This window comes from Mastigoproctus giganteus, chromosome 7, assembly GCF_048544385.1.
Source record: "Mastigoproctus giganteus isolate SK-2022 chromosome 7, ASM4854438v1, whole genome shotgun sequence".
In the NCBI taxonomy this organism is placed as follows: Eukaryota; Metazoa; Arthropoda; class Arachnida; order Uropygi; family Thelyphonidae; genus Mastigoproctus; species Mastigoproctus giganteus.
Window position 1 is genome coordinate 14,226,646 of NC_143581.1, and position 26,735 is coordinate 14,253,380.

The window sequence follows — 26,735 nt, forward strand, 5'->3', positions numbered from 1 at the left end:
TGAAAAGTGTAAATTGATCACAGCCAGCTGGAAGGATGTTCCCATGGCAACTGATCACCTAACAGTGCTAAATCTAAAGTGCACTTTCTGTTGTTAAAACAAAAATAATTTGTTAATTTTTTTTTAATGATTATTATTACAGCTGTTTCTAATGACTTCTGTTTGCAATACTAAGTTAAAATATTAGGGAAATAAAAATAAAAAAATCTGAGACATTTAAAATTGATACAGTGGGGCCTCGACTTACAATGACATTGACATCCTATATTCTCAGGAACTGATATACCTTCCATACGATCGTTTATTTTAAGGACCGATGATATTTGCAGGTACCGATGGCTTTCTGATATAGCTGGAACGATACATGGGTGAAATTTTTAAGACACATGCCACACGGAACATCACTCGTACGATTGTTCTCAACCAATTAGTGTCTTTTTTTTTATTGTTCAACACGTGGAACATCATTCATACGATTGTTTCAGATCTATGCCGCTCCATCATAGATCTGAAACTTAAAAGCTCCATCAACCAGTGTCAGTGCTGTGTGCTTTGAAAACTTTAAAGCCAGCAGAGGCTGGTTCGAAAAAAAAAAAAGGGTGAATATCAAGTGTTGAAAGGCATGGGGACGCATCCAGTGCTGATAAAAAAGCAGCCGAGACTTTTAAAATTGAATTCCAAGAGTTTGTTGATCAGGAGGGTATCTTGCTCAGCAGGTTTTTAACATTGATGAAACTGGCCTCTTCTGGAAGTGAATGCCCAGGAGAACGTACATCACTAAGGATGAGGCTAGTTTACCTGGGCATAAGCCTATGAAAGATAGGCTCACTCTTGGGTGCCAATGCCTCTTGAGATTTTAAGCTGAAGCCTTTGCTTGTGTATCACTCTAGCACCCCCAGAGTATTTAAACAACAAAAGGTCAATAAAGGCATGCTGGGAGTGTTCTGGCACAGTAAAGTTGCTGGAGAGGCCTTCATCCTGCAGTGGATCAAAAATGGCTGATGATGATGATGATGATGATGGGTTACAAGATATGTCTTCAATGAATGGGAGCTTGAAGTTTTCTGTTCTTCAGTGAAGAGTTATCTTGAGAAAAAGATAAGCTTCCTGTGAAGGCACTGCTCCTGCTGGATAATGCACCAGGCCATGATCCCAACCTTGTTCAATCTCTTGAGGCACAATTTGACTTTGTTAAAGCCAAATTTTTGCCACCCAACACCAATCCTCTTCTTCAACCAATGACCAGCAAGTGATTGCAAACCTCAAGAAAATCTACACCAGGAAAATGTTCGCAAGTTGCTTTGCAGTGATCTCTGATGAAAATTCTGTCACCCTCAAAGATTTTTGGAGGTCGAAGTTCAACATGCTGGATTGTGCGAGGCTGACTGTAAGTTGTTGGAATGATGTTTCCACCAAGTGCTTAAAAATTCAGCCTTGAAAAATATCTGGCCTTTAATTATCCATAATGTTGATGGGTTTGAGATGGTGCTTTGACAAATGATACTGTTACTCTTGGTAAATCGATGGGTCTGGAGGTTGGCGAAGAGGACATAGAGGACCTTAGTGGCATTCATGGGTGTGAGCTAACAGCAGAGGAGCTACAAGAGTTGGAGAAAATTATAGAGTGACACTGGAGAGGAAGAGGAAGAAAAAGACACCCAATGACACCAAAAAGTGTCAGCTGAAGACTGCCATTTCTTGTTGGGAGCATTTAAGAGAAGTGGTAAAAAAACACCCCGACATTGAAAACATTGAACTCATGCAAAATGGAAGACAAAGTCATTTCTTACTTCAGGAAACTACAAAAAAGTCATAAAAAACAGTCCACTTTTGGACAGTTTCTTTGCCAGTAGCAACAAAAGACTGAAAAGACACGTGATATAGTCCCACCACCATTGATTTCATCAGCTCTGCACTTCATCTAAGGTAAATGCTAATTTGTTTTTTTTTTTTAAGATGTTTTATGACTATTTATTAAATAATCTTTATCAATCACTAATTTTTAATGTTAAAATGATGTGTAACATGCAAGAAATACCTATTTTATGTATTCTTGGGGAACGAATTACAGGAAATTAATGTATTATTGGTTTCAACTTACAATATTTTCAACATACAATGGGTTTTGTAGAACAAATTACCATTGGATTTGGGGCACTGTATTTATAGATATGCATGGAACGAAAAGCAAAAAAAGATTGAATTAAGTCTAAGTTTCATTTTAGAGGCAGAATGCAATTTAGGTTCTTTGCTATCTGGAAAGTGCATGTAATAGCATGAACATCACTAGAAAGCCCATAAAAGCCCAGGAATAATATAAAAAAGCAAAGTTATATAAAATGCAAAGAAAAGGGGAAAATACTTCCTTGCTCTTCCATTCAACACAATACCCATAATGTGCACAAGAGGCTCTGCCTATAAGTGTTTGTAAGTGCATATTAGACAGTACTTCCTAGAAGAATTTTCATGCAAGGATGAACACAAGGAAAATTAAGCAGAAAATATTTTTTCCTTAATGAGACTAAGATTAACTGCTTCAAGTGTTGCTATCACTACTGAGCTGCTATTATTTCTTTTTTTTATTATTATTATTTTATTTATGCACTTATCATAGTTTACTTATATCAGAGAATCTCAAAACTTTGTGACACTTCTTAAATTAGAAGTATTTCTAATGATATTTCTATCACAAAACTCCTGAGCAAAATGAAAGTTGCAACTAGTTGATTATTCCTGAAAAAAATTATATAAACAACTTTGTGAAATATGAGTAGGTATTTTTTTAGTTTTCAGTTTGATTCTTGGATTTCATTCTTGATTTTTATACATACATATATATATGTGTGTGTGTGTGTGTGTGTGTGTACAAAAATCAAGTTATATAAAAAAATTATATATATATATAATTACCATTTCATTTAAAATTTCCAAAAGAAACTAAATTTTCTCACTGTCACACCTATAAGAAAACTGCAATCCATATAATATTTAGCATTTAATCAGATGAATCTGAACCAATTACAATCATAAACAAAAATTAAACATCTTTTTGACTGCTCCCTCAGTTTTATTTCATCAGCTGTTTAGAATAATGTTCAAAACTAGCTAATCAGGCAGGTTTTTGCTAGCTGATTGGTGGTAAGATCAACTGGCAAAATGACTGCAAGATTACAGTTCCAGCACAATAGGAAGCAATCAGAGCCACTCCAGAATTATCACTCAATTTTTTCCCTGTCCAAGTGATGCTGCATGCAAAATGTAGCAGTGTCTGGTTTAAAAGTAAACATTACCACCAACAATGGGCCTAGCCCATTGAATTGAAAATTGGCATCCTTCAATTTTCATAAGTGCAAAACCAGGTGGCAGTGCTGTATTAGCCTATCAAAATAGACAGTCACATTGATATATGAAGCAGTGGTGTGTTACTGAGTTCCTGAAAGTAGTTTTATGGGAACATAAAATGTGAGGCCAATTAGACTATGGGTTAGTTGCATCACTGATGTTGGTAGTGGTTTGAAGAACATACCAGGATCAGGACATCCTCTCCTCACGCTGCAGCAATGGGGGAGGGAGAGAGGGGAGATAGGCTTTAATGTATTAAAAACAATTCTAGACAATCTAGGATACAGTTGTGATGGGTTCCACAAAACCTAACACCGCATCACAAGGAGCAGAACAAGGACTCAACTTATAAGGAAGAAATTAAAGTCTCAGCCTTTCACTGGAAAAAATCACATGTTCTTAAACAGGTTTAGTAGAGGCCCTTTACCACATGAAGTGTTTTAATTAGTTTACTGAAATGAGAAGACAATTATTACAACACATTCAAACAGTCTCAACAACCAAATAAATTGGTTACATTTTGGATTTCTGTGTTGAAATCCATTTCTAGTTCTATAATATATACAAGAGAAGTTAGCTATATGCAAAGATATCCAAAGATACAAACTGAGAGGTTTTTTTTAACTAAAAAAAATCTTTACTAACCGACTTATTAGTAATTCCCCATCCACCGACGAGCCAAAACATTATGACCACCTACCTAATATGATGTTGGCCCTCCACGTGCAGCTAAAACAGCTTGTACCCGGTGAGGCATGGATGCTACAAGATTTCTAAATGTGTCTTATGGTATCTGGTACCAACACGTAACCAGCAGATCCTTTAACTGCTTGTTTGTTTGTTATTTATTTTTAGGAGCATTAGCAACTAAGGCCATATTGCTCCGTGGTTATGCGGTGGTAATTTCCTGACCTTTCCGCATCCTCCGTATTTGGTAGTCACGGGCTCGAACCCCAGTCTGATCAAGAAGCGTGTGCTACACACTGCTACTCCTGTCCACCTGGCTACGGAGGCACCCCTTTAACTGCTGTAAGGCCCGTGGTTAAGATGCCGCAGATCGGAGTTGCTGTTTCAACACAAACCACAGATGCTCAATGGGACTGATGTCTGGGGACTTGGGAGACCAGGGCAATACCTGGAAGTCTTGCTCATGTTCCATGAACCAGTCTCAAACAATCCAGGCAGTGTGGCATGGAGCATTATCCTGCTGAAAGACGGCACCACCACAAGGGAAGACCGTTGCCATGAAAGGGTGTACCTGGTGAGCAATGATGTTTAGGTGTGTGTGTTTGTTGAGCTGCCTGAGCGGAGCCTAGAGTTTCCCCCATTAGCCGCTTCATTTCTTCTTGTAATATGGCATCTCTCTTCTGGCCATTGTGATGTTTAGGTAGGTGGTAGACGTCAGAGTGCTTGGCACATGGATGACTGGAACCAGGGTATCACAGCAGAACATTGCCCAAAGCATGACATCGCCGCCACCAGCTTGTTTTCGTCCCACAGTGCATCCAGGTACCATCACTTCCTCAGGTTAACGACGTACACGTACCCTGCCATCCACATGGTGCAACAGGAAATGTGATCCACTGAACCAGACGACCTTCTTCCAATCACTCAAGGTCCAGTTTCGATGCTTGTGTGCCCATTGTAGGCGCTGTCGCCAGCGAACCGTAGTTAGCATGGGCACTCAGAGCGGCCTGCAGCTATGCAGCCCCATTTTCAGCAGGGTTCGATTTACTCTGTGTTGTGGCACATTACTCCCATCAATAGCATTCCAATTACCAGTGAGTTGTGCTACAGTCGCCCTTCTGTTGCCACGTACCATCCAGGAGAGCCTTCGCTCACCTCAATGAGCCATGGTCATCCAACACTTTTCCCTCCTCTGACCACTTTTGGTGGGTACTAACCGCTGCTGACCGTGAGCATCCAACCAGCCATGCCATTTCGGATATACTCTGACCCAGTCGTATGGCTATAACAATTTGGCCTTTGTCAAACTCGCTTAAGTCCGCTGCCTTTCCCATCTGAAGAACAAGAGTAACACTGTTTAACGGAGCTCAGTATCAGTTGTTTTTTATACCGTGTCCCAACCCGTGCCGTAGTTCACCTGCAGTTGCTTCAATTTGCATAACGACTCGCTAGTCATAATCTTTAGCTCATCAGTGTAATGTTCTTCTCAAGTTTAATTAGCCGTGTGCTCCATTATTTTGGACAAGAGATGCATCATCCTTGTGGATTTCCTGTAATGAGGACACATTCCACTATGTGCAGACAATGAAGAGGATGAAGATTAATTGCTAGAGTGAGGCCAGAAAGGAAAGGAAAACTTATTTCTCCTTCAGTACAATAATGACAGATCCCATACTAGTATCCTGACAAGAAAGGCCATTATGGAATTCAGAGGGGCTGTTCTGCTAATAATAATGCTATCATTGCAACCATCAGAAAGTGGCTTTTGGTGGCTGACAGCAAATTTCATGGGAGGATGCAGACTCTGGTTCACCAGCAGAAAAAAAATGTATGTTCTTAAAGAACTTGAAATACGTAACATACAGTTTAAATTGGCATACCTCCAGTGGTATCCAAGGGAAAAAAAATTGAGGTTAAGTGTCGGAAAATGTCTGGAGCGCTTTTTTGCCATTCTGAAAGAAATACCCATATTTCTTAAAAAGAAGTCTGACACAACAGAACTTGAAAATCAAATGCAAGATCCCACCTTTTTATCTGATCTTGCATTTTTAACAGATATGACCAACCATTTGAATGAGTTGAACTTAAAGCTGCAGGGCAAACAACAGAATATTGCCAACTTATATGGTAATTTGAATGGTTTTAAAAGTAAATTGAAGCTTTTGAAACCAGCATTGGCCAATAATATTTTTACTTTTTTTCCTAATTTCAAAAAATGAAGAATTTTGAGAACATTTTCAGCTCATATAAAGTGCATTGAAACAATCACGGAGGACTTTGAAATCGATTTGGTGATATTAAGGAAACTGAAAAAGATATTTCAGTTTTCATTCAACCATTGAAAACGTTTACAACCAAGCATTGAAAACGTAAGATCTGACCTCCAACTGAAATTGTGTGATTTGCAATCCGACCATTTTTATACTGGCAGAATCGAAAAAGGAGAAGATTTTTTTAAATTATTACCAAGACAGCACTATCTAAAATTGAGGGACTTTGGACTCAAGATGTGCTCAATGCTTGGGAGCACATATCTTTGCGAAAGCACTTTTTCAATGATGAAATTCATAAAATCCAAATACAGATGTTCATTGACTGATAAATTGCTTTCACATTTACTGCAATTGACAACTACAAGCCTCGATATTGATATAGCTACATTAGTAAATGAAAATGAACAACCGCAGAGCTCTCATTAAAACGAAATAATAATTATAAGCAATTGTACCTTGTCTACTGTTTCAATAAAAACTTTTATAAGCAACATGACTTTCCTTTATTACGAAATTTTAGAAGTGCTTGCTAAACCTAATGGTAGGACTCTCCAAATATTTTAATATCTGTACTGTATTTATTATTTTGGATGCAGCCCTCGGATTGATCTTTTTTTTTTCTTTCTATAATGTAGCCCTCGGATTACCTAAGGTTGGACAGTCTTGGTTTAGAATATTCATTCCAAATGTTAAGCTATCACCTTCCACAACAACAGATGGAAGTTTGTTCCAGCAATCAACTACCTGCCGACTAAAGGCAAACTTCTGCACATCTATTCTACAACTTTCCTCAGTTTGAATCTATGGCCCCTCAGGTTTATAATCTGAGCAAGAGGAAGAATCCCACCAACATCAATATGCTGCAATTTGCAGAACTTAAACCTTTTTTCATAAGAGCACCCCTTTGTTCCCTTCATCAGTCTTGTTGCCCTTTTCTGTACTCGTTCTAGCAACTCTACATCCTTCCTAAAATGAGGCTTCCAGACCTGTACGCAGTACTCGAGGTGTGGCCTGACCATTGCCTTACACAAGGGGATAATCGCCTCCTTATCCCTGCTCGCAAAATTCCTGTATATCATTGACAATACTCCATGACCTACTCTGGCAGCCTGTCTGAACTGCTCAGAAAACTTCATATCTGACTGCACAATTATCCCCTAGTCTCTTTCATTCTCCCTACCCAAGTGTAACACCACATAGTTGGTACATTTCTCTGGGGTTACTGCTATCCATATGCAGTACTTTACATTTGTCTATGTTAAACTTCAAGTTGCCACTTCTCAGCCCATCTACCCAACTTTTCCAGATTCTGTTGTATTATGTTAGTTAACTCTAGAACTTTTACAAAATAAGATATTTGTCTAATCAAAAAGTGGAAAATTATATACAGTTTGGATATAAATCATAAAAAGAAGTCTCAGTGATCACTAAATATTTTTGTGGAACTCAGGGGCCACCTAATCAGGAGGTTGATAAGTAATCAGAAAAATAAAATAAAAAAGGAATAAGCTAAATATATTTTACAAGCTACACTGAATATTTTAACATGCGAGTCTACTGAGCAAATTAATAAATAATAACTGAAAACTATGTATAAGCAAAATATACCCTTTCTTGGCCTGCTGTGTCCCATATGTTAATCTTCAGAGTCCGATCACCTACTACTATATTTTTTGTCATAAAAGAAGCCCTAAAAAAGAAATATTAAAGGAATTAAAAATGTTATTAATAATAAACTTAGCTTTATTAATGTTACCTACATTGCCTTTTTCAATACTTATTACATGTTAGTAAAAAAAGGACAGAATCAAAATTGTTTCCTAACAGTACAGCAGCCCATGCTATAACACGATTCACTATAAAGCTGTTTTTATATTATAACCCAAATCTCACTCTAACGCTGTCACAACTCACTATAGCGCTCTTTTACCCGTGTACAGGTTGAATTTTTTGGCATGTTTAACGAAAACGTTTCATCTGATGTAGTCAATAGCTTGAAAATGAATAGCAAAGTTTCATATGCTGACTTGCAAAATTTTCCCACGCTCAGTGAAATTTTCTCCCATGCTAATTTAACTGCACTATGGTGACTTGTTACGATCAACATTTTAAAAATTATCAAGTATATTGCTTGTAATATTTGAGTTATATGCATTTATCCAAAGTCTGCTCATCACTCAGTACAGTGTTAGACATCATCCGTAATGGACAGTTTACTAGAACATTGTATCATAATTAAGGCAACTCAGTTACATTTTCGAATATTAATAATGGCAGATAAAAATTAAAAAGGAACAACATCTGGATGCGGTACGAAACCCACTAAGGTAAGAAAAATACTGAATTTGAAAATTAAATTATACGGTTTGATGCGAATCAATTCCGTTCAACCACAAGTGGATGTGTGCAATAATTTAGGACCGGCAGGTTCAACTATAAGAACAATTATAAAAAATAAAGAATTAATTTTAGCAACAGGAAAGACAGCTGTTCCACTACAAGCAACTAGGCCGGCTATTATAATTGAAATGGAGAGACTTCTAAATAATCTTATTGAAGATAATCCAATGCACAATTCCGTTAAGTTAAATATTATTAAAAAGAAAAAGAGATTAGCTTATATGATACCCCCTTTTAGCTCACCTTAAAAAAAAAAAAAAAAAGTGGAACCATTTAAAGATATTTAAAATCCAGGGAGAAGCTGAAAGTGCAGATCAAGAAGGAGCCGAAACTTTCTAAAAATTATTGAAGAGTGGTGTTAAACTTCTCAACAAGTTTTTAACATAGATGAAACAGGACTTTTGGAAATGAATGCCTAAAAGAAATTTCATATCGAAAGAAGAGAGAGAAAAAAAAAAAAAACATGCCAGGCTTCAAAGCAGTGAAGGATCGGTTGACTTTATTGTTGGGTGGTAACTTTAAAGTAAAACCCCTTTTAGCTTACTAGGAAGACGGCCAAAGTACAACCCAAAATCTACCAAAACTACAAAAACTCAACAGCCCAGGGCCATCGGATTAACAAATTCATGATTTTAAGTTTAATTTTGATACGTAATGTAGTTACTTATCACATAATTATATACGTATGCAATGGAGAATATTTTATATGTACAAATTTTTAATATTAAATATTTTGACCGACATTTTGTGCATCTTTTCGCTACCGTTTATTATTGATTAGGAAATATCCTATGGCACAGACCATGACTTACAAATACATATGTTATATTACAGGAATACAGCGCTCGCTTAGCGCTGATTCACTTAGCTTTTTTTTTTCGGGAAAAAATTATCAGCGTTAAGCAGGGGTCGCCTGTATCTTTATAAGTGAAATGGATAACCACTATTTTTATTATTTTCCACAATTTCAATATTTACTTATTTAGAAGAAAAATTCAAAAACTACACTGAATCACGATTCAGCAGGACTCTGTTCAAAAGTTCAAAATTAAAAAAGATAAAAGTTCATTTTCTATCAACTTTTAAGATGAGAAAAATTTTAAATTTCAATGTACAAAAAAAAAAAAAAAAAGTATACTTTTATCAGCTAGTTGTTTTGCTTGGCCAAAGGAAAATAGCTGAATACTGGAAATACAAACTAGATGGATGTTTATTTTACTTTTTTTTTTTTTTTTTTTCTGCCTCTTTGTGGGAAAGAAATTTTTTTCATTTTATATACTAGCCAGTGATACAAGAAACTGAGTTGCAACAATATGCTAAGAAAATATTTCTGAATACTTAAACTACAGAAAAATTGATTAAACTTAATTAGTACAGTAGCTGCTGCTCAATCAGCAGTTACCAAGCCAAAATTATTTGGGTTACCTCATTTTGAAACTCATATCATGCTAGCTATCACATAATGTTTAGATGATGGGTTGTATACACACTGGTGTTCAAAGAAAGTGTGATGCACTTTCTTTGAACACCAGTGTGCATCACAATTTCACATTCCTAGCCGTTTTTTGAGATGGTATATTACATTAATGACTAGCATCACAAATAGAAACATAAACAAAAGATATTTATTAATACTTAAGGCAAAGATAAGTAATCTTTGTAATCTAAGTAAGATTTGACAGGTGTTCTCAAAATATTCCAAAATGAGCATTTGCAACCTTTATACAACAGTTTTGGTAAACATGACAATTATGACTGAAATGTTATCAGAAGCCCTCATTTATTTCAGTTTATCATTTTAAATGGAAAACCGAATGAAAAGTTCACCTAAATACCAACAAAAGTTGATATTTAGTTGAATCGCCTCTGGCCCTGATGACAGCAGCAGCACACTGTCGAGGCATTGACAAGATCAATTTCTGAAGATAATCAACTGATAGTTAGTGGTTTCAAACACGAATTATGAAGTTCACGAAGGGTCTTTGGTTTCTTTCTAGCAATTGCAGATTCCATACGATGCCAACAGTTCTCTATAGGATTCAGGTCTAGGCTGTTTCCTGGCCAGCTAAGAAATGTAATGGACTGTTCTTCCAACCATTTTTTCAGCTGTAACAAATGTAAACTCATTACTGTCGAACCTCAAGTGCAGAAATGAAGCTAAAGTAACTACAGAAGTGCCTATTTACATTTTTTGCCCAATGACAAGGAGCAGAGTCGTCCTGAAAGATGCAGTTACTTGACAGGTTGAAATGGTCTCTAATGGTTAGCAGTCTAATGATTGCAATGTCTTCCAATATAGCCAGGTATCCATTGCCATTTATGGAACCTTTTATAAACTACAGGTGACCTACTCCATGATACGAAATGCACCCCCATATCATTTGGCTGGTAGGGGAATTTCACTGTAGACACCATACAGTCTGGATGGTATTCTTCACCATGTCTACGACAAATCGTTGTCTCTCATCAGAGCCTTGCAGGTTGAATTTCTTCTCATCTGAGAAAATAACTGACTTCCACTGCACGGGGGGTCCATTTGACATGCTCCTTACACCAAATTAATTGGGCTTTTTTCATTTTTTGTGTGAGGAGGGGTTTCTTCTTAGGACAAAGGCTACAAGTCCATTTTTGAAGAAGCATCTTCTGACTGTTACTACACTTGCTACCACTCCTGTATGTTCTTCACATTCTCTTTTCAGTCAGACGAAGAAGCTTTACTGTTTTTAAGGCATAAGCTTCAAAATGTGATTCTGTTTTGGCATAGAAACTAGTTTGCATCCAGTTCCTTTTTTCCTTTCAGCAGAACCAGTATTCTTGAGTTTGGAAAGAAATCTACCCACTGTCAACCGATTACAAGACACTTTATAAGCAATATGATGAGAAGAACGTCCTTCCTCATGTAAAGCAACAATAGTACTCTTTCTTCATGGTGTCAACTGCACGTAACTCGCCATCTTGACAAGCAAGGAATGACTGCAACTCTTGCAGAGCATGCTTATATAGCTGAAAGTAACAGCTGATGCAATATTACGTCATCACCTACGCATGTCAATCTTATCTGATGCAATCTATAAGAAATATTGCCACGTACGTTATTCGGACGACAATTATAATTTTAAGGGGTGATGCACTTTCTTTGAACACCAGTGTATATGTAACTAGTTTCTGATGTGGTGGTTTGGGGGAGGGTAAATCATAACTTTTACATGGAAAAGTGAGTATTAAAAATAAGACAGTATAATGCAAAGTGGCCAATCTGAGAACTGAGCAGAATCCCAAATGCTCCAGTGGACACCACCAAATAGCCACAATAACTTAATGTCCTGACAAAATATATAGTGGCCATAAAGTTCCTTGGAGATTTCTTGATAAACACTAGAAAAATGAATATAACTATAGACATGCCGTTTAAATTATAATTTTAGTAAATCTCTCAAAGTTTCATTAATACTAGGTCACTCTGAAGAAGCTCTACCAATCTTACATCAGCTGCAAATTTAGACATCACTAAAATCTTCAATGTGAGCATCCTTAGTAGCAGAGTATATCCAGCTGATAATCAATTTCCTCCACGTTCATTGTACTATTTATCACCACAATGGCATTCATAATATAGATCTTTACATCATCGTTCTCAGTTACTATAGTGCAATATACCATATCCTTAGCATTTTCCCCCCGCACAAAGAAATTAAGAGGTGGTTATGTCTGAAGAGTGGGTAAGCCAATGGATTTGCCCATCCTAGCCAATCCATCTTCCCAGAAATTTGTTGTTAAGAGACTAATATTTTGCAACCCCAATGAAGGGATGCAGTCTTGTTGCAGAATGACATGTGGTCACAGGTGCTGAATCTGATACACTGCATAACATTGCTGGAGTTGATTATTAGTATTAGTAATGGCCACATAGTGCAAGGAAGCATAAGGCTTATACTTCACCAGCCAAAAAAATAAAATATAAAAAATTAATAATAAAAGAAAAGGAAACATACGCATTTCCCTCCTCCCATAGGCAACTTATTCCAGTAATTTAACTTGCTAGCTAAAATAAAACTTCCTGCAATCCAGTCTAAACTTCTCCCCCCCCCCAATAACTTTAAATTTATGGCCTCATCCTAGGATCATTTATAAACAAAGATTTGCCCTCGTTCATCTTACCTCTCAGAGCCTTAAACACCTCAATCAAGTCTCCTCTAAGGTGGTGTTATGGTCACCCTTGGCAGCTTGAAACCTGTCTATGATGCTCAGAGAACTTCATATCTGACCATATCACAACTACCAAGTCCCTTTTTCTTCCACTACTGACTTTAATTCAACTCCACCAAGTGTATAAGTTATTTTGGGGTTGCTGTTCCCCAAGCATAAGACCTTGCATTTTGCTAAATTAAAGCACAGCTGCCACTTTTCTGACCATCCCTGAAGTCTACCTAGGTCACTCCAAAAAAGCTCTGCTTGGCAGTGATCATCAACTACTCTACCAATCTTTACATCATCTGCAAGTTTAGACATCATGCCTTATATCCCTTCATCAATAACATTTAAGAAAATTAAAAACAACAGTGGTCCTAATAGTGGTTTAACAGAGAAAGGGATACTATAGCCAAATTGTGCCTGTATAAAGTTGATCTAAATATCTCAACAATAAAAATTTCTGAGAAGATGGATTGGCAGAGATGAGCCAACCAAATTAAGGACATAGCATTATTAAGTCACTAGGATTGATGATTTGAAGACTTGTATTATGAATACCATTGCAACAAATGTGGAGGAAATCTATTATTGGCTAGATCCATTTCATGCTGCCAAGGGTGACCATATAGAGGTATATTAAGATAAGCAATGAAACTATGAGAGTTTACTACAAATTGCATGTCTATAGTTGCAGTCGTTTATCTACAGCTTTCATTTAAAACAATAAAAGGAACTTTGTGGATACATCATATTTTATATATAATGTAGCTGATATAATTTATTACTAGTATGTGTATATACACAGGGATATGGAGTCACACAAAATTTCTGCAAAATAGTGATTTAAAATAACATCATACCTTGTTATTTATAAAATTAAGTGTTCAAATTGTTATCTTCAACCTGGAAGCATTTTCTAATAATGAATATATGACTAAATCTGTCTTAATACAGTGAGTTTGACTGGGAAGCTCTCATACCTGTGGATGATGTTCAGTAAACTCTGCAGCAACTTCCCACACAAAGGCCAACCTCGCTCTTTATATCATGTTACTTTAATAGTTTATCCTCATCAAGAAAGAAATTTTAAATAAATCCTACGAGTATAATATTTATGCAACCTTGCAAATATATATATTTATTAAAAACTACAATTTACAGAAATTCAAGTGTAATGTCAACAAGTATCTTCTTCTCAGCCTTCAAACCCATGCATAGTACGAAGTATTATAGGCTATAATACTTTTTGTGTTTGGGGTTTTCATAAATAAAATTCATTTTATTTTTAGCATTCTGTCAATAAGAAAAAACTTGCTCTTAGTGGGACTTCTGTAATTTTAACTTCAACAATTCCCTTGCAGTTTGTGTTGTTTTTTAAGTTCCTGAACATTTTTTTTAAGCAGCCATCTATTACAAACTGTGTCTACAATTACTCAAAAACTGGTAAGAGACAGCAGCAGTCCCACCTCTTACCTGTTTTATAATCTTAATTAATAATCAGTAGTACTGATGAATGAATGCTGGCAAACTGCCACAGTTGCTTCACTTCTAACAGAATATATAAACACTTGCATTATAGTGTACAGAATATTCACTGTAACAGATATAAAGATAAACAAGTTTTTCATTTGTAGAAACAATGGTTTCTTTCTACAAATGGATACATTTGTGCCACTGAGGTTCTCAACTGCAAAAGCTTCCTGCAAATTTGGTAGATTCCTGCCATGTCAGTGGTCCTTAAAAGGCTAAGAAATCTTTGACCTTCTTGCTCAAACTATATCAGCATATGTTCATACATCAACATGTTTCTATTCAGGTGTTAAATGGTACAGAATCCAGTGCACCCAGATTCTCAATACTTTTAGGTGTTCTTTCACAACGGCATATGCATTGCTGTACGAGATTGGAATTTCACCATTTAGTTTGTAAATTGCGATAGTCAAAGTCTCCAGCTGCCCATGCTGTAAGTTGTCAGTGATTCTTATCCTTCCTTGAAATGGGTGTGCCACTTAAAAATTGCAATCACTTCTATACTGATCACTTTGAACTTCTGTCATTTCTTTTATGGTACCCACATAACTCAGACCTCTTCAAGCAAAGCAACACACTATGCCGTTATTTAGTCTATATTTCCTATTAAAAAGCGAAAAAATCACAAAGATGAAATGATCAGGACTGAAAACAATTTGACCTGCTGCTGAGCAAATGATGACATGCTAGAATGTGTAACTGCCTGAGGGCATTCTCAGACATACACATCAGTGCATTCTAGAGAGATTTGGTCAAAGTTTCTCATATTTTCGTATATAAGTTGACCTCTAATTTTTGCCTTAACTTATGCTTAATTACAAATTAACCATATAAGTCAACTCCTTTTTTAAAGTAATTTTTTGTATCTCGTATGTTACTCAAAAACAGGTAAGTGAAACAAAAGCAGTGATAACTGTAAAATCTGCATTAAAAACTACTGTCCACTTTTTAATTCAGTTATTTTTTCTCTTTCTTTTAAAAGTTTAATTTTGGCACTTTATTACACTGCACAGTAAACTGCAAAGAAAGCAGTAAGTATATACAGCACACCCATATGTAGAAGGTCACAAAACCAAAATCTACAGATAAGTAAAATTGCTGCTATTGATTCTATATAAGCTCATGGGAAGCTTTATGTAACCAAACCAATCCTTACTGCCTGTTTTATGGTGTAATGCAAATCGGTTTATCCGTAAACAATGCCTCAATATGGAAAGCTTGTTTGTCATAAAAAATTAGCGATCCCTAAGTTTTAATTTGAGAACTTAAAAAGTAAACCCAAAATGAATTTCATAACTGTTTTCGTCTGAGGAAGAAGATGAAAAAATGTTTCGCTTTTACATTGTTGCTCACCTTTTAAAATCCAAATTCTTTGGTTTTAAAAAGGTGTGCAACAATATATATTAGTGTAAAAATATATATTGCAGTAAATTGTAAATATGGTGGTATTAATTTTTGTCTTTCTAAGCTAAGTGTTTGCCTTTAATTCAAGCCAACAATTTTATACTCAGCACATAAGTCGACCTTAAAATTTTAGACAACTTTTACTGTCTATGAATTAAATTACAAGCCAATGTATTTATTAGATCAGTAGTAAGCAAACATTTCTTATATAAAAAAAATTCAAATTTTAAATTCAATTTCAAACTTTGAAATTGTAATGTAAAAGTGTTAGCATGCCACAACTCATCCAAGAATAGGGTAATTAGTTTTTCCCCCAATACTAATAAAATTTGATACATACTCCATCAACATCCTTGCATTTCCTTTTATTTTAGATATCATCAGTTTCTTTTTATCAGCAGTAGTATGTAAAGCTCATTTTTCACATTATACTAAATGCAAAAAAATAAATAACAGTGACTACTTTAATTGTCTTGCAAAACTGACAGGCATATAATACTGCACAAAATAGTTATTTTTTTTAAAATACCCTATACCTTCACCAAGGACCGGCTAACTATAAAAGATTTCTCCTTTCATGACAACAGTTGAACTCAGGCCTTTCCACACAATTAGAATGGCAATTTGTACCCACTGCATTGGCCACAAGTGCTTCCCAGATCTCAAAATGTACTGGGCAAGTCAAAGTAAAGTAGCTCAAGATGCAGACAGAAGCACTAAGAGACAGTGTGGAACAAACTTTTGGCAATATATAAAATTTACCTTGTGCAACAGCAGGATTTGTGCATAATTTTTGCAATGCATACTGGGAAAAAACTTCTCAGGTTGTTGAAAACTTAGAATAAGTAGCAGCACTGAAAAGACACTTTTGGTAATGCCAATAGAAAGGGGTCAGAATAAGAGTTTGACAACTCGTTTTCATTTCTCTTTCTGAAGAAATATTTTTCTTTATACTCCAGGATGGCCAAAAGTTCACGCCTCCATTGGCAGCAGGGCTCCCACTCACAAATTTTAAAAAAACTTAGATTGCAACTTAAATAAACCCAAAAAAAACCTAGTTTTCATCATATAGTATAGCAACACAAATAAGATAAAACTTACCATGCAAAAATATCTTTTATTTAATTGTAATCAGAATTTTCATCTCATTCAGTTCCCTCCACATTTATTTTTTAAAGTTCTTTCATTTTTTTCAAATGTTCTTCATATCTTTTATGACAAGTTCCTTGTATGACTTCTTTTACCAATTCTGATTTAGGTTTTCATGTATAGCAATTTTGATTAGATCTATTTATCGCCTGTTTTGCCATTAGTCGATTTTTCACAGTTTCTGGTTTAAGGGAGTTTGTGGCTTTTGTTTTTATGTGGTTTACTTGGGAGAAGATTCTTTCTACGCTTGCCGAAGAGTGAGGTAAAATAGTTAGACTGGTCATAAAGTTAGATAAAATCTCATATTTAGAATTATTAAAGCCATCTTTTACATTACGTAACAGATACCAAAACTCGGGGATGGTTTTGTAAGAGAAATCTAAATCTTGATTTAAACGAAATGATCTCCATTCATCATCTAGAAGATCTAGTTTGTCTTCAGAAACAAGGTGAGGGAACTGCATTGCTAAATGGAAAATTGAGGATGGCGAATTGGCACGATCATGTATCACTACTGGGTCAAGAACATTGAGACTGGCGATAATTCCATCATCATTTAGAGGAAATCTTTTTCTGATTTCCATACAAAGTTCAACAAGAAATTTTAAACAATCATTTTTAAACCTGCTTTCACTGTCACCAAGTGGTGTTGAATTTAATAAGGACATACAACGGCCTCCCAAATATATTTTATTCAGAGGCTTATGATTTATTGCATTGCTTGGATCAATTTCAACCAGCTTGCACGAAGTAATGACTTCTTCTTTTATGAAAAAACTAAGAATATTTTTATACTCAATTGAAACCATTGAATGAAGTAAGTGCAATCTGAAATGTTCAGATTGAAATTCAATATTCAGGCAGTTTATTTTCTCCAGTACATATCCTAAAAACAACAACATATGCTTAGTTCCTTTGGTGATCCTTAGATCCTTTGGAGAATATTGTAAATATTCCCTGCACCATCGATTTTGTCAATTTTTGATTGAGACTGAAAATAAAGAACTAACGCATCCCACTGCTCAATAATAATTTTTATTACATTGCCACGGGATAACCAACGTGTTTGTGCTAATTTGGGGATTTTATGCTTAGCAGTGTCTACAACATCTTGAATCATTTTGAACTCGTTTAATCTTTTACTACTACGGGAAAAATAACAAGAGATATCTTTTATAAATATTTCTAGATATGACGGTAGTACCTTGACTGAATGACTAGCACATAATGCAAAAGAATGGCAAACACATCCCATTATAAATACTGATGGTACATCCTTTTTTAGCAATGACTGGAACCCACTCTTAGTGGCACAATTATCACTTCTAAAGCCAACGAGATTACTTATTTGAATGTTTTTTTTCTATGAAAAGATCTTTTACAGCTTGATAAAGCCCTTCTGAAGTACCATTTTCGACACAAACAGTGTCAAGTAACACATCTACAACATCAAGTTTTTGAATATCAAAATATCTAACAACAACAGCTAGAACTTGCGATAAAGATAAATCTGTACTTTCATCTATTATCATTGAAAACTTGTTGTTTCTGCATATGTTAGAAATGTATATTTTTTCATGATGGGCTATGCCATCTTGTATAAGATAAGACTTTAGTTGCCTTCATCTGAACTTGTTTTGCAATATTGCTATCATGAAATGCTTTCTTACATTCTTCTATAAGGTGATCACATTGCGCAAATGGAATATTATGCTCAGAAATGAGTGCAGCAATTGTTAACTCTGCCTTTGCTACTTCTTCATTCTCCGTAGGTTTACGTTTTGTGAAGAACGTGTCTAACGTTGAACTTGTCTTAGCAATATTTGCACTTTTTTTATGTTTAACTGTATTTTTATGCGCTAGTAACATCGATTTATTGGCATTCTTTAATTTTATTTCACAACAAATACAGTAAGATGCACCTTTTTCATTACTGTCTTCTTTCAACCAATCCTTTAATTCCGGATCTTCTAACCATTCATTTCTAAAATTTTGAGTATACCACCGTTTACTCATCTTTCTCTGTGGAGAACAAGTTTCAGACATTGTGGGAAATTTGTGGGTATGGCTAATTAGCAGTTATCTTATTTAAAATGTTCTATAAAATAAAAAATAAATCACTAATCCATTAACATAAAATAGAAATAGCCACTACAATTTAAATTTATTATATCACTGTATGTAGTACACGCATAAATGTAAAAATCACACCAAATAATGCAATAATACCACGAACGATCACTAAAGACTGTGCAGTAAAGACCGCCTTCCGCCTGCTCAGTAGGCTGCGCATACATGTTAGTAACACGAACATGTATGCTTACATGTATGAACATGTAAGCATAATTTCATAGTGTAGAACCCTGCGAAAACTTTGAAATCCTTTTACATTTGTAGTATTTTGTACAAGCACTTGAGATATTACAAATTATGATCAGTATTGTTAGAATATAAAATTAAGAAAATTGTAAACTGTTATTAAATGTATTAAATTTTCTTGTATTTACAAGAAATAAAAATAAATTTTGACTTAAAATTAAAAATTACCGAAAAAACCCAGATAATGAGATATTTTTGTGAAAAAAACCTATCAACCCAGATGACAATCAAAAAACCCAGATCTGGGTGGAAAAACCCAGGAGTGGGAGCCCTGATTGGCAGGACAGCCAACAATGCAGCAGTCAGTTAACAGGCAGCATTCTTCTCGTAGCATCTGATAGTCAATAATCCCCAATTTGAACACACAATTTGTTCAATTTACCATCAGAAATGACAGGAGTTATGCATACCTGAGCACTATTAAAGTGAGGATAATTTTGAAAACTTTCATCAAAGATGGTTACTTACTGATAAATGTTAGTAAATGTAATGATGAATGTAACATATGAACATTAAACTTGATAAATGAAATTCAAATGGTGAGTACAAAAGCCATACAGTACATAAAGTTTTTATTCACGATCCCTTATAGACTATTCTTAATGGAAGAGACCTGATTCGGATTTGAAATCAAACAAGCTACAGAATACTTCAGCTGATTTGTGAGTGTAAGCATGGGGGACACTAGATTAAGAGAAGTCTTTAGGGCAAATGGCACAACACCAGCTGAGTGGTTAGTCAGCATGAAAGCACAGAATTATGCATGCTGAATTGACATCAATATGTGCAAAGTTTAGATCATTTTCTATAAATTCTTTGTAAACAAATTTTCATTTAAGAATAATATTTTTAATACTATTATATTACATATTTTTAATTTTTTTTAAATAAAATAACAGTTGACTATGTGAAATACAAAATGTTGCCTTACCCTATTGTACTTTCTGATGCAGGATTAAAAACATCATTAACAAATCTTTGCACTATACTGGACTTTCCAACACCAGAATCCTAAAATCAAATAAACAGAAAAGTATATTTTCATTTATTTCACATGTTAATATATGAATAGAATTCCAAAAAAAATATAGTTTTTGTTGTTTATGCAATTCAAGGTTTGTTAGACAAGAAAAGAAGCCTAGTGCTATATTCATAAAAAATATGGATAGGATCTGCATTAATGAAAACTCACTAATATACAGGAGGAAAAAAGCAAAGCATTAAGGTACTCTATCATCAGTTGAGGTTTAAAGACAATGAGCAAATCTGTCATCATGTGCAATGAGACACCAAAGATAAAACTAGGTCTCTAATTATAAAAGGCAAGAAAAACACAATATAAATTGTACTGATTCAAGTAAATTGCTATCAACTGTTATCAAAATCAAAAGGTCAACTGTTATCAAAACCACAGTTGACCTTTGTTATCAAGTAAATTTCATTGTGTATTAAAACAAGCTAAAGTCTAGCTTGTTTTAATATAGTATAACTATTTAATAATTGACAATATTTCTGAAATCCATGTTGAATTCTGTCATCAAGCTTAATCAGAAAAGAGTGAAAGCTGAGATTAACTGGAGGAGAGAAATGCTCTTCTACAGATATTCACTCAATAACAATTCATGATGATTAAGTACCTTAAATGTTTTGCTTTTTTCCTTCTGTATATTAGTGACTTTTCATTAATGCATATCCTATCCATATTTCTTCTGAAAATAGCACTAGGCTTCTTTTCTTGTCTGACAAACCTTGAATTACATATGAAGTGAATTTCATTGTGTATTAAAACAAGCTAAAGTCCCACACAGTAGAACTATTTAATAATTGACAATATTTCTGAAATCCATATTGAATCCTGTCATCAATCTTAATCAGAAAAGAGTGAAAGCTGAGATTAACTGGAGGACAGAACCTCTTCTACAGTTATTCACTCATAACAATTCATATATTCACCATTTAATTAGTGTTATACATATTTTGTATTAATTCATTATGAACAACATGTAATGTATTTCTCTCAACACAAACAATCTTAGTGAACTAAGAGTTTTAGTAACAATTTGCTTCATTATTTGTAGATTATTAAAAAATTATAAAACTATGGTGAAATTTTACTGCTCAGGCCCACTATTATAATATAAACAGAAACAAGTAAAAATAAACACACCAACAACAATTTTTATGAAACCATCTGTGTACAGCAATCCATAATTGGTAAATTTGTTCCAATCTAGGCATTAGAAAAAGTTTACCCCTTGCAAAACTCAGGCACCAGGATCAAAGTATGAAATCACAGTCCTACCAAAAAAGTCAATATAAACAAATTTAAACAAAAATAAATGTTCACCAGGTATACTATTTTTTTCTGAGAAATTCTATTTTCCTATTTTTGTGCAAACTATTAAGTAAAAATATATAGGGTAGTTGTAAAGGTATTTCCCACTTATTGAAAAAGTGGTCACAAGAGGGCTAAGACAAAATTATTCGGGGATCAGAGAATGAGTGTTTGAGCATCATGGTCTTATTCTTCACAACCAAAATAAAGTTTGAAGCTGTAGCCCTAACTTAACAGATACTTTGATTTTTTTTTTTTTTAAATGAAAACCCCAAACACCAGATGTATTAAAACCTATAGTACTTAGTACCGTGCTTGGGTTGGAGATAGAGAAGACGAAAGACGATATTTGTTGACATTAGACTTGAACTTCTGTAGACTGTAATTTTCAGGAAATACGTATGAAGGAAGGCTGTTCCAGAAAACGTTAGTTGAATGAATAAACGAGGAAGATGAAAAGTTGGTTCTGTGAGTTTGGAGTTGGACAGTATATGGATGTTGGCAGCACGTGTTTGGACTGTTTTGAAAGAGATAGAGCTAGAATTAGAAGCCAATTCAGGAAAACAGTGCCCATGGAAGTATCTGTAGAAAAGGCATGCAGCAGAAACAGTACGTATATGAGACAGAGAGTGGAGAGACTCTGTTAAAGAGGAGTCATTAATTAACCTAACTGCCCTCTTCTAGATTCTAGAATGGAATCTAGAAGCCTGAGAGAGGTTTTGGGGGCACTACCCCAGATGTGGGAACAATATTCCATGGTAGAGCAGATTCGCGATTTGTACAGAGTGAACAGCTGTTTGGAAGAAAAGTAACGGCAAGAGCGAAAGAGAAAACCAAGTTTTTTAAATGCAGAGGAAGCAATATTTGTAATGTGCTTGTGCTCAAGGTTTAGGCCAAAATGGATGTCAGATGAACTAATGAAGCATATGGCAGAGAAGAAAAATGCATGGGATACTTACAAATTAACACATGACACAGAAGCCTATGATAGATACAAGTTGATATGCAACCAAGTTACAAAGGAGGTTAGGTAGATTACGAGAAATCCTTGGCAAGGGATGCAAAGAAAAACAGCAAAGAGTTCTTTACTTATGTAAACTCTAGAAGGAAGGGGATGAATCAGATTGGTCCACTTGATATTGATGGGTCAACTGTTGATGATCCTGCTCAGGTAGCTAACAAACTAAATGAATATTTTGCATCGACATTCACACATGAGGAGTTATTCAGCAAGGGGAATGCCAGAGGTGTATTCAACTCTAGCAGTAAGCTACAGAATCTTGAAATAACTGGGAGTAAAGTGGAGGAGAAACTGTTGAAGATAAACACAAGAAAGGCACCCGGGGTGGATGGGATCTATCCAGTTATATTAAAGGAGGCAGCAAAGGAAGTAAGCAAACCCTTAGCCATAATTATGAGAGCTTCCTTGGACTCAGGGGAGGTACCCATAGACTGGAAATGTGCAAATGTGACCCCAATTCACAAAGGAGGATCAAAGGCTGACACAAGTAATTATAGACCTGTGAGCTTAACTTCTGTTCCAGGAAAATTAATGGAGGCACTGGTTAAAGAAGCACTGCAGGATCATGTAGACAAGACTTCAGTTATAGCTCAGACACAGCATGGTTTTGTTAAGAGGAAGTCTTGCCTGACCAACTTGATTGGATACTATGATGCAGTCACAAAATAACTGGATGCAGGGAATAACTTTGATATTATATACTTGGATCTTAGAAAGGCTTTTGATACTGTTGCACATGGAAGACTGCTACACAAATTGGAGCAGTGTGACATTGGAGGCAAATTGCTGCTATGGATAAAGGGGTGGTTGAGGGGGAGAAGACAGAGAGTGGTAATCAATGGACACTGCTCATCGTGGACTAATGTTATTAGTGGAGTCCCTCAGGGCTCAGTGTTGGGTCCATTATTGTTTTCTGTATTTATAAATGATATTGATGATGGTATATCAAGCTTAATGTCCAAGTTTGCAGATGATACAAAGGTTGGCAGGGTTGTCAAGGACACTACTGACACTATGCTGCTGCAACAGGATCTGGAAAGGTTGAGCAGATGGGCTGAGAGGTGGCAAATGAAGTTTAACATTGACAAATGTAAAGTACTACACATGGGAAAAAGCAACCCCAGAGCAACGTATCAACTCTGTGGTACTACACTGACAGTGGTAGAGAATGAAAGGGACTTGGGGGTGATTGTGCAGGCAGATATGAAGTTCTCTGAGCAGTGCAGACTGGCTGCAAGGGTAGCTCATGGAGTATTGTCAATGATATACAGGAATTTTTCCAGCAGGGATAAGGAGGTGATTATTCCCTTGTATAAGGCAATGGTCAGGCCACACCTAGAGTACTGTATACAGGTCTGGAGGCCTCATTTCAAGAAGGATGTAGAGCTGCTGGAACGAGTACAGAGAAGGGCAACAAGATTAGTGAATGGAACAAAAGGGTGCTCTTACGAAGAAAGGCTTAAGTTTTGCAAATTACAGTGTCTGGAGACTAGGCACCAGCGAGGTGATCTGATAGAGGTGTATAAAGCCTTGAATGGTTTAAGCATGCTCAATGCTGATGGGATTCTTCCTCTAGCTCAGAAAAATCACCTGAGAGGGCATAAATTCAAATTGAGGAAAGACAGATGTAGGATAGACGTGCGGAAATTTGCCTTTAGCCAGCGGGTGGTTGGTTGGTGGAACAGACTGCCATCCCTTGTGGTGGAGGTTGATAGCCTAAATAAGTTTAAGGCTCAGCTGGACAGGTATTTTGAACGAACAGAGGGGTGAAGTGGAAGTGGGTTTTTTTTTTTTTTTTGGCTGATGCTGCATAAGCTTGCTTTCTTGCATCAAATGCCTCTACTAATGCTAATGCTAATATTAGAAGTCAGGGTAATCACCAAAAGAGATATATCATTTTGCCTAGAAATCGGAGTGTCACCAAAGATAAGCATAGGAGCAGAAGAATCCTTTCTGCGAGATATAAGACAAGACTGAGTTTTAGAAGGAATTAAATCAACTAAGTTGTCTTTGCCCCACTGGAGAATTACCTAGAGATTGGCATTTAAGGAATTGGTAGCAGATATTCAAGAAGTTGAAGCTGATTGAGGAGGGCAAGGTTTCTCAAAATGGAAAGTGGAATGCAATGTGCTATCATCAGCAAAACTATGGATAGGATTCCCAGTCAATTGAAGAAGGTCATTAATATACAAGAGGAAAAGAGTGTGGGAAAGAACTGAACCTTGGGGGACACCGACATTAGTGGAGAAGTTAGAAGACAGAGAGCCATCTACCATCATCCTCAGTGAGCGATCAGAGAGAAAACTGGATAACCAATTACAAAAAACAGTTGGCAAACCGTAAGATGGAAGCTTATTCAGAAGACCTTTATGCCAAACACGATCAAAAGACTTTGAGATGTCAAGAGCAACTGCTTGTGTTTCACTGAACTTTACCATTGAATTTGTCCATAATGGGTAACATAAGCCAGAATATCACCAGTGGATCAACACTGATGGAATCCATACTGGTGATCAGTGATCAGATGGAAGGTTTCTAGATAGTTTAAGAGTTGGCGGTTAATTGATTTCTCCATTACTTTATGAAGAGTAGTAGTAATTGCAATGGGATGATAATTGGTTCGGAAGGATTTGTCACCCTTTTAGGAACTGGCTGGATATGAGAAAATTTCCAAGCAGAAGAAAAAACACCTTTGGAATAAGAAAGAGAATAAAAGGCAGCAAAGAACCGGAGTAAGTTCAGGAGCACAGGTCTTGAGAACAAGTGAAGAAATACCATCAGGACCTGAAGCTTTCTTAGCATCAAGATTCATCAAAATCCTTCTGACATCCTTTTCAAAGAAGACCACAGGAGGCATTGAATGGAGGCATGGAAAGGCAAAAGGAATCATACAGCAAATAATTTGGGCAACTGAGATGAATAGTAGTTGAATCAACCAATAACTGAGATTCTGTCAGAAAAAGTACATAGGGTTTGGCAGACTGCAAGTGGAAAGACATCGTTGAGATTAGGATTGAGACCACATATATTTGTGAAATGAACTAGGAAGTTTTTTTTTTTTTTTTTTTGGGGGGGGGGGGGGGTTAGATCTTTTCGCAGATAAGCTTACTCTATTAGTTTGACAATTCAAACTAATAGAGTAATAGACAATAGTAAGAAAAAGTGGGGGGGGGGGGACATGCTGTATGAAGTAATGAAATTTTTGGATATGGCGTACACATGGTAAGAATATACCCAGATTCTTGACATAACGTGACCTCGACAATGCCCCCCCCCCTCGCATACACACTACTCAGACTCCCTCTAGTCACTATCTGGCAGAGTAGAGGTAGCAAGATTATACACTAGCTGATCCGGAAGTCTCCTAAAGAATTACCAATAGGTTCGGTCCAGTGTACTAACTAGCAACCAATCTGCAAACGCTGTTTTAGAGCTGTATCCTCGAAATGTAAGGAAGATTGGATCTCGCCATGACGTTCATCATAACCTCAAAAGTCATCAGTCATACTGCACAATGGAAGAGATGGGGATGGGTTGGCCGGAACTTAGCTCTGGAGACTAAACAAGGGTTCCACTACTTCAAGACTCCAATAAGCAAAGTGGTGGTATTGCACCGGTTGATGAGAGTCATCTACCACCTAGTATTGCCTGGTAACACAGAGGGGCAACATTCCTCTATGTGGTGTTGGCGCCACACCTTGACCTCTGCTTACTTTAGTTCACACCTGGGTGGTCACCCACAGTGTGCTTGTGCATGGAGGTTATATCCAGAATTACTAACAGTCCCACCATCATTAAAGTGCAAGCAGGTCCAGTCAAGTTCATTTTAAAATGTTACATACACGTAAAGCACTTTTAAACTTTATTACAATTATGGTGATAGGGTTATTGTAGCCCTCAGGGCACACAAAAGAAAAAGTATCTTAAGGCCTCTTTGTTTGTGAAAAACTCTTTAATTGTTGCACATAAAGACTGCTATATAAATTGGAGTAGTGTGAAATTAAAGGTAAGTTACTGCTATAGA

The 26,735-nt window shown here is 35.9% G+C and overlaps 1 protein-coding gene across 1 annotated transcript in view; it reads right to left on the minus strand.

Annotated features, from left to right (window-relative positions):
- The window catches only part of LOC150082541 (ras-related protein Rab-31-like), a 65,780-nt gene that overhangs the window by 24,739 nt on the left and 14,306 nt on the right, over positions 1 to 26,735 (minus strand). The window contains exons 2-3 of the mRNA XM_090377837.1: positions 20,287 to 20,366; positions 7,911 to 7,992 (exon numbers count right to left, since the gene is read on the minus strand). Of these exons, the coding sequence (XP_090233963.1) occupies positions 7,911 to 7,982 (72 nt within the window). The 5' untranslated portion in view covers positions 7,983 to 7,992; positions 20,287 to 20,366. The remainder of the gene's footprint in view (positions 1 to 7,910; positions 7,993 to 20,286; positions 20,367 to 26,735) is intronic.